General features: G+C 41.3%; 1 protein-coding gene across 1 annotated transcript; it reads left to right on the top strand.

Moving 5' to 3' along the window:
* Window positions 1–3164: 3164 nt before the first annotated feature.
* On the top strand, window positions 3165–9357 carry LOC108755690. Its single transcript, XM_018498848.1, has 9 exons — window positions 3165–3593; window positions 3872–4095; window positions 4238–4394; window positions 4484–4764; window positions 4914–5045; window positions 5514–6824; window positions 7112–7339; window positions 7422–7619; window positions 8191–9357. Exons 1-9 carry the CDS (start codon window positions 3287–3289, stop codon window positions 9094–9096), a joined length of 3744 nt encoding a protein of 1247 aa, XP_018354350.1. The 5' UTR covers window positions 3165–3286; the 3' UTR covers window positions 9097–9357.
* The last annotated feature ends 6 nt before the right edge of the window (window positions 9358–9363 follow it).

Genomic DNA, 9363 nt, shown 5'->3' with positions numbered 1-9363 from the left:
ACCGACGAAACTTGGCGGAAACTCCTCGAGCGGAGGAATCTTCACTTTAACGCCTAACGATCATGATATGCTCCGTCTCTCTATTTTGCCTCTCCATCTTATGATAACGGTACCAATCTGACGGTCCATCTGTTATCGGTATTAGCGCGCGATCTACCGGGTGTGTCCGCCGTCGTGTGTGATTTAAATCCTCGTTGGGATAATCACGTTAAGTATACGATAGAGCCCGCGGCTCGTAATTCACTGTTGATTCCCTTCGTGTATCATCGGCAATCGCCTTATTGGATTTACGAGGACCCCTATCATTCGTGCGATTGCTTGTTACAGTGATTAGGCAGGGAATACAAAGATTTCTCTCTTGCTAATTTTAGCGCGATCTTCCGCGTAGAAGCGCGTTCGGATTCTCACCCAAGTCGCCTATTGCGTAGATCATCATTTTATATCTTTGTTTAACATTCGGTGAATAACAAGGATGAAATGATATCTTCGTGATACTTAGATGGGAATCCTGAACATAGCCGAGGATGTTACGTACGCTCCGCTGAGTATATCCGGCTGGGTATCTCTGTAAAAGATCAGCTGGACAAGTTTATAGTAAGACGCGATAAGACTCTTTCCGTATTAAGACAGTAGCACGCGATAAAATTGTACTCGACCTAGTTTCACCACGGACACTAACATGATCTCAGAAATCTTCAGCATCAGCTCGTAGGCTCGAAAATGAAGACGTTGTACGAAAATAAAATATCTCACGATCTCTATAATCTGCTAATTTTACAAAGCTTAAATGAAATTTGCTGCGTCGAGATTAAAGATTTGGTTTGCGCTTTTGCACATTTTCGTCTTTTAAATATGAAATTACATTACGTGCTTCAGTTTATCAGAGATCGATATATATTGATACAGAAGTACTTTTAATTAAATAACTACTTTTAATAATCATACATTTTTGTGGTATCAGTTCCAGGGTATGCGAGAGACAGAGAGATGCCAACAGGCATAACGACAGGAGCGAGGACGATGATGAGGACGAGAATCCTCTGGGAAAATGGCCTCACGCCCTCAGTTCGGCCTTGGCGTGTCTCGGCTGCACTCTGGGACTCTTCAACATCAGCAGATTCGCTATTCTTAGCGTACAATTTGGAGGTGAGCGTCATAACATGTGCGTCAGCCACAAAGATGCCGCAAAGGCATCGGAGCCACCGCAACATTGCCTTATGCCATCTCATGTTAGAGTCTTTACTTCAACACATAGCCATCCGTAAGACATAACGTAAGAAATGGAAAGCTCCTATATTCGTTAAAACTTTTAGAGTGAATTGTCACTCTGAGGAGCGACATCTTACGCTTAAAGATTCAAAATTGAGTCACTCTTTTATCAAGACTGGCTCAATTTTCATTCTTTTGAGTGAGATTTCACTCCAAAGAATTTAGAGATTATATACGCCATATTCTTTTTGGTACGTTACTTATTATGGATGGCTGCATGTTGAAGTAATGCAAGGCTCTGACATAAAATAGCATGAGACGCTGTGACAACATTCGTGCAATCTCGAAGGATTTCGTTAAAAAACTCCACCGGATTCTCTCTCTCTCTCTCTCTCTCTCTCTCTCTCTCTCTCTCGCGGCGTAAGATGATCGTACGCGCGAGATGAGAAGATTTTTGACGCGCATAATTTTTTCACGGAACGATTTCAGCGAGAAACTGAGACCGGTCTCGTTTCGACGTGGTCAGATTTCGATGTTCTCAGCACGCAGAAAATACTATCTCCATATTTACTCGTGACTGGCGAAATTTATACGCAGTACTGGCAATCGAATTTATTACTGGGTCATGTACGGCTCTCAGTCTGCGAAATTGTAGAGTCCTCATGACGTATGCGGCGCCAACGCGAAATAAGACCTTCCGAAGCGAGCAAGAACCAACAAAATTGCTGCGCCGTGCCATTAATATTAATTCATATCGCAGCATGCCTTTCGTAATGTCAATAATTAGTTCCACGATTATTTGCGAGAATAATGACGATTTATTGAAGAAACGGTCGGATACCCACGTCCAACGTACAGCAACGTTTCTCAATCGTAAGACGTTTTCTTTCGTCTCTCACGTGAAGGATTCTTCTTTACCTTTCCATTTGCCGACGCTATTTTAATTTTACTTGTACTGGATTTATTTATTAAAGCCACAAATACTACTCATTAATTTAATTTATTTTATGAATTTATTCTTTATCTACTTCTCTTTTTACAGCAAACTTCATGATACAGTTCCTGATCTTGTCCCTCATACTAGGCATCCCGCTGTTAACACTACAAGTATGTCTTGGACAAAGATTAGCAGCCGGTTCCGTGGACATGTGGAGTATATCTCCGATTTGTCAAGGCGTCGGAATAGCTCTGCTCGTCGCGCAGGCATTTATCGGTGTCTACAGTATAGTCGGTGTATCGTGGATGTTTGTGTTCTTCAGGTAAATTCTTGATGTGAAAATACATCTGAAATATATCTCTTTACCTTCCATTTGTAATCCGAGTGCTTTTTACATATTCAAGCAAAATGATGTGAAGAGTAATTCTAAATTTTTCTACATATTTTCTACTCTCTAAATTTTTTGGAATGGAATCTCACTCTAAGATATGAAAATTGAGTCAGTCTTGAAAAAAGAGTGACTCAATTTTCAGTCTTTAAAAGAGATTTTACTCTTCAGGGTCACTTTAAAAGTTTTAGAAAGTAGAGATTTGGGACTTGGATAAAGAAAGATCCAGATTGCAAATGGAGAGAATAAAAATATGATTTCAGAGGAAGGATTAAGTTAATGCCAAACTATGTGCGGTTCGTGGTTCGAAATTCGTAATTTGTTATTTGTATGAGATTTATGAACTGTTTGAATGGCCATAGTCAAGTTCGCATTCGTTTGGAAAAACTATCTACCCTGTTTACTTTATCTACTCTATTTATTCGTCTTTATATATATATATTAATTTTAATGCGTAATTTTGTTTATGTTAATAAAATAGTGAAGATATTACTTTTGATTAAGTTAATTGAAGTTTGTCATTTTAAGTTTTTTGATGAAATTTAACGAACATTATTTGTATTTGAATTTGCATAGCATTTGAATTTGCAATTCCAAGTTTAGTAGGTCAAGAAGAAATAATGAAATTCACAAGCCCTAGAGACACGTCCTAGAAACAATGTGAAATTAATATACATTTATACTCTCGACGCGATGATCTCAATAACTCTTTCGAATCTCTGCGCTCCTCCGTCAGTGGATGCAATATCAAAATGTCACGCCGTGTTGATCAAGTAGGACAAAATGCGTGGTACATTGATTGCAGAGATTCATTCATAACGAAGCAGGACAAGTATCGATGGGCGGAGCCGTTTCTTCTCTATCGAGAGGACGGCCGTTTCACACACAACACCACCGCTTCGTACGAATTACATGAAACTGTTCCGGATTACTTCAGCGGTGCTGTATTGCAAAGACATCATTTGATGGACTCTAATCCTGGTGTCGTCACGTTGAAGTTCCAAGTGGCCTTCAATTTAGCCGTTGTGTGGATGATTGTGTTTGTTTCATTGAGTAAAGGTGAATTTTCTTTTAAAAAAAAAGGGACATGAAAATTTTTTTATACCAGTTTCTTTCGCTAGCTTTTCGTGACATTCTTTTTTAACGTATTGATTTTTATAAAATAAAAAAAAAAAGGAATATTGAAAGATCTAATTAAATAATTGGTGGAAAACGTTAATTTTGATATGATGCGTAGAGAGGGAAAATTTTATCGCTATTATATTTCACGTGACCTTAAACCATCACCTTGGTTCAACGCATTGCAAAAGATTTAATTTCGATCGTTTCTATTTTAGGACTGAGGTCTTACGGAAAAGTTGTATACCTTTTCACACTAGCGCCCGTGCTTGGCACGTTTGTCCTTTGCGCGAAACTGATCGGACTCATTCCGCCGGGCTCGTTCAATCAACTTTTCCCTGTCACTGTTTGGAGCGAATTCTTTATTAATGGGAGGTCATGGGTGGCTGCCTCGAACGAGGTCTTCCTCACATGGGGTTTACTCGGCGCGGCCGCTATGCAGGTATCATCGCTTATAATCTTATGATGATTATTTAATGAGCACAACTTACTTTCTCCTATGATTATTCTTTGATTGGCGTAACACTTAAACGATGCAATCGGTAGTTGCTCATTGGAATACATTGGATTACTGCCAATTTCAGATAGCGGCTCATAACAAGCACAAGCATCTCCTACAGCGCGATACAAGTCTCGTGGTAATCTTTACGTTTATGATGCTCCTTCTCATGGCTTTCCTTGCGAATACCTGCGTACAAATCCTCAGGCTTCACGGCTACATCTACACTACTAGTTCTTTCGGTAAACAGCCGTTTTATATTACTTCGAGCAGTCGGAAACATTGCACGGGATGCACTCGCACAAGTTATAATTCTCGGATGATTTCACAGAGAGAATAACAAGGTATACGTTTATGAGGCTCGCCAATGATCCAGCACCACCAGAATATAGTATCACGCCAGAGAGATTCATGTCTCACGCATCGTTTCTTCTCGGGCAACGCGCAATACGACCTGGCGTGGACACAAGTATCGAGTCCGGATACCAGGTGTTACGGTTAGCCACTGAATTGGTGCCTTCGACACTGGCATTGTTAGGCACTGAACAGGTGTCACCGTTCTGGGCAGTCCTGTTTTATTTCACTCTCATTTTATTTGGAATCGCACAACAGGTAAGCATAAGCTTTTCCTCGCGTATACTCGATGGTAAGGGATACTATAACTGAAATTCTATAAATATGCGATTAAAAAATATAATCGTCACCTTAGTGGGGAATATATAATCAAGAAAATATACCGAAAAGTTTTGTCAATATTTTAGCTGGCGATCTGGCATTGTGTAATAACTGGTATAATGGCGATCAATACGAAAATGATGAAGCTCTGGGAGACCACGATCACGTTTTTTAGCTGCGCTTGTGGTTACATACTCGGATTACCTATGGCTACGGAGGTATGTTGGAATTTGTTAAATTCTCAATTGAAGATGATAACAAATGTTTGATAAATTTATTACCTTACCTATTATTTAGCAGAAAACGCGATTGTACACTCGACACACGCAAATATTTACATTATTAATTATACGTATATGAATCACATGGAGATACCGCATTTTCATTTACGCAGTATGTTAACATGTTACGCGCGTGATTCAGCTATGTAACTTGGATATATCTGTAATATTATCTCTGTCTTTGGATAAGATTCCCAGTTCTTATCAGATAGAGCGTGCAATCTTTCATGCCAGAGAATTGTTATCAGCACTTCATTTTAGTCCGCTCCGGCATATTAGTATTGCAAGTGAGGTATATTAGTATCGCATAGTGCGTCCGTATTAAAACGGAAGATGAGTAATAACGTTCATTCGGTAGTGCGTCGCAGCGTGCCTTGCTATTTTTGCAATGAATTTTTGGAAGAGAAATATTTAACGGAGCATATAACACATTGCGCGGCGGTCTTGGAGGAATGTCCGAACAAATGCGGGGTTTACATTCCTCGCAGGAATCTGGAAGTACACGAGAAAATATGCAACAAGGGAACATCGATGAGAAACAGTCAAATAAAGGATATCCAAGATTCGGTGTGGAAAGAGAAAGTATTCTCGATACTGACGTTACTGCGTTTAGCTATCGATCAGGGCGAAAAAGAGCGGATTCGTTTGCAGGATGATCTCTCTAGAAATTTAAGTCTACTGCATTCTCAACAGGAATCTTTCGCCGCATTGCAATTGAATATCGAGGAAGCGATCAAAGAATTTCGCAGTAACCACACAGCATTGAATCGGAGGTTGAATACTCTGGAGATGATCACTGACGATATACAGCATTGCACTACCTTAAATTTACGACAAATCTCTGAGCAGCTAAAATTACTGGAGGGAGAATTGACTGACGAGCAAGGCAAACACATGTGCACGCCAAACGATTGGTTCCAGGAATTGAAAGACGTGAAGACGTTCGTCGCTAAGGAGAGCGTACGCGCGAGCGATATATGGCAGGAACATGCGCAACGTATCAACGATTTGAAATTGGAATTGGAAATGAGATGTAAGAATATGAAGGAAGTAATATCCAAACATGAAACTTTATCAGAAAAGGTGAATAGCTTGTCGGAAGAAATTTGTAAGCACGCCGAGAGCGTGGCCAAACGGAAATTGGAGATAAAAGGTTTAAAGTTTCAAACGAAGGAGAATCTGAAATATATCGAAGAGCTAATAGCGGAGAACTGTAGACCGGAACCATCGCTGAGCTTATGTTCCTGCGAAGGTGTGGAGAGTGCCTCAACGAATGGCCATATTATATGGCGAATCGATCGTTACAAAGAAAAGATGAGCGAAGCAAAGGAAAGCGATCGCGCGCTCTATAGTCCGATATTTCACAACAAGGAATACGGTTACACTCTGAGAATGGAATTGTTTTTGAACGGTAGAGGACAGTGGAAGGATCGTCACATTATCGGATGTTTGCGCGTAGAGAATGGAAAGTGGGATCCCTTACTGGATTGGCCCTGCATTCTTAGAGCTATCGTAAATCTACGAGACCAAGATAACCCTGCAAACGATGTTAGGAAAATCGTGAAGACCGTGGGCCGAGATAAGGATGTCTCGGATCCCGATAAGGAATCTGGACTGTATATGTTTATTCCCCATACTACACTGAGCAGATATTCCGGTTATACTAAAAATAACGTTATATTTTTGGATATACAAGTGAAGGATATAAAGACGAGCGCTTCGACAATATCATTAGTGTAATTTAATAAACTGTAATAGTTTTAATGATAGTAATGACAAAATTGATGATGATAATAAACGGTAATCACGTTAATGAGAATATTATATATATTTATTATATTTACTATTACTAAAATAATAGAAATTATCCAATTACTATCTTATCTTCGAAACTGAAAAAAAAAAATACTTTTATTTTTATATGAATATTTTCATAATAATTCTAATAAATGTACTGCTCTAAGTTCTATCTTTATTATATATGTCATTGTATGTGTTTGCAGTTGGGTATTTATGTCGTGTACTATCTCGATTACACCGTCGGCGGGGCATGGTGGATAATATTTTTGTATCTAATACAAATCGTTGCTCTATTTGCGATCCGCGGGCGGCCACACTCCGGCGAGGCAGTCGTCGCCGAGTTATTCCCACCAAGTGGACGATATCTCAAGTACTGGGCTGCCCCTCTCCTCTCCTTTACGTGGACCGTTGTTCTCCCTCTTACTTTAGTGGTAAGTCAATTCTTGTTAGACACGAGGAAGTTATTGAGTCGCAGTCAAGCACGGTGCGTGTCATCGTTATTGTATTCCGTAGGCTCTGAGTATTATAGTATTCAAGAGCGGTAACTTCTGGGAACTGTATTCTTATCGTCGCACGAGCAAAGATTACTGGGTTGTGTGGGCAAGGCAACTTGGAACGGCGATTCAACTGACACCGATACTCATAATACCAGTAGTGTCTGCTATACAGGCCTGTCGATACTTGAATAACGGACCACCCGATATATTTGATGTAAGTATTCCTGCTTGCAAAGTATACTTATACGGTTATTATCAGGCACTCCCTCCTACGTACAATGTCTGTATGCTATTAGCAGTATTAGCATAAGCTAATTAATGACTAACACATCTATCACTATCTCTTTCTGTTCTTGCTGACAATAGAGCGAACAGGTAGCAGTAACAATAAATCATTGTGAACAATGTAACGGCGTAAGTTCTCACTAATTTCTTTCTGTGTTAATGTTGTACGGTGTCGCAGCGGCGTTACTTTACGATTAATAATATCCCGCGTTAAATAAAAAGTAACAGTATAGTATAACATTACATCGACATTATAATTTCCCACTCAACAATATAAATTTAATATAAAACATATAACAGTTCATTGTGTTGAATAGAAAATTATAACATTGTAATGTTACCGTTTTCTGTGTTTATCGGGATTAATTTAATAAGTCGTTGTATAAGTAATTATACATAAAGTTGTAGATATAAAGTGTATAAAAACACATTGAAAAAATTAAGTATATCGTATTCGTCTTCAACAGTCGTCGTTGAAACAATTTGTTTTATCTTTGCAGAGAATTCAATTGCTTTGTCGGCCGATGGATTCAGAAGATCCTCGCGACGCTCAGACTCAAATTGGAAACGACACCAGCACCAGCTTGCACGGAAACGGAATCTTACCCACCGCGACCACGGAGATACCTTTCGAGGATCCGCCACCGAAGTATACACCTCCGCCTAGCTATACTACGGCGACCGGAGCACGGATCGCGAAGATGCTGCGGCAGAGCTTCCGGCGGAGCGTGCGGAGGATCGCGAACGTGTTGGGGGAGAGCAGCGGGCCGCGACAGAGGCCGGCGTTACAGCCACCGCCTCCTGATTATGCGACCGTCCTGGTGGAGATGAACCAGAGCGGCGTGCCGATGTCGCATGATCACGTCGCGATCCACGTGTTGTCGGAGCCGCGACCGGACGTGACGAATACTGGCGATAGCCGGCACGGCATGGACGTGTCGGCGGTCGAACGTCGTCATCGGCCGAACACCATCGACCGCGCCAGCAAGATCGGCATCGCGAACAGATCGCGCACAATCGAACGCACTCACTCGACGATCGATCGCGGTCGCCGGTCGTGTGCGAACGCTACCACGAATACCCTGTCCGGTTCGAACTTAACGGCCGCCGACGTGGCGAATCTGCTTCGTAGCAGTATACGCAGGGGCACCGCGAGGACGCAGCATTCCTTACGTAGGAGCTTCTGCCACGAGACACCGATGACGGCGGCGTCCGTCGAAAATCTAGTCGAAGCCGCTGCACCTATTGGCGAGGACTCCTTGATCTTATCGAAGGACACGCCTCTAGTCCCTGATGAACAGGTCGGCGACCACAATCGCCGCGATGGCGACGATCACGACGATGGCAACGACGGCGAGGAGAAAAAGACTGCAAGCGAAATGGAAAGTTCCGTTTCTGTGATATAGACTGATACATCGATTTGCACGAAATCGACATTTCGAGTCGGGTGACATCAGCGATTGACTCAATGATTCATTGCCCCTCTCTCTTTAAGCTGTAATTTCTACTTGTAATATATAGATGGAGAAAAGACTTTGTTAACCATAATCGACGTCGACATCGACGCGATTTGCTCACAGCCTCCAAGTGCTTGAACTCCTTCGAGATTAAGATGTTTCATTCCCGAGCCTGAGCAATTGCACGCGCATGTTACTACTCCGAAGTATTTTTGT

The sequence above is a fragment of the Trachymyrmex septentrionalis genome, unplaced genomic scaffold, assembly GCF_001594115.1.
Source record: "Trachymyrmex septentrionalis isolate Tsep2-gDNA-1 unplaced genomic scaffold, Tsep1.0 scaffold9, whole genome shotgun sequence".
NCBI classification, from domain to species: domain Eukaryota; kingdom Metazoa; phylum Arthropoda; class Insecta; order Hymenoptera; family Formicidae; genus Trachymyrmex; species Trachymyrmex septentrionalis.
Note: the sequence above shows the minus strand (reverse complement) of the source record. Positions and strands in the feature narration are given on the sequence as shown.

What these genes read in the sequence shown, in the direction of transcription:
- LOC108755690 (XM_018498848.1), top strand. Translation starts at nt 3,287, where the DNA reads ATGTCACGCCGTGTTGATCAAGTAGGACAAAATGCGTGGTACATTGAT. An exon ending in TCGGCGCGGCCGCTATGCAG is followed by an intron (nt 4,096 to 4,237) that starts GTATCATCGCTT and finishes TGCCAATTTCAG; the next exon opens with ATAGCGGCTCATAACAAGCA. An exon ending in GATTACCTATGGCTACGGAG is followed by an intron (nt 5,046 to 5,513) that starts GTATGTTGGAAT and finishes TTTTTGGAAGAG; the next exon opens with AAATATTTAACGGAGCATAT.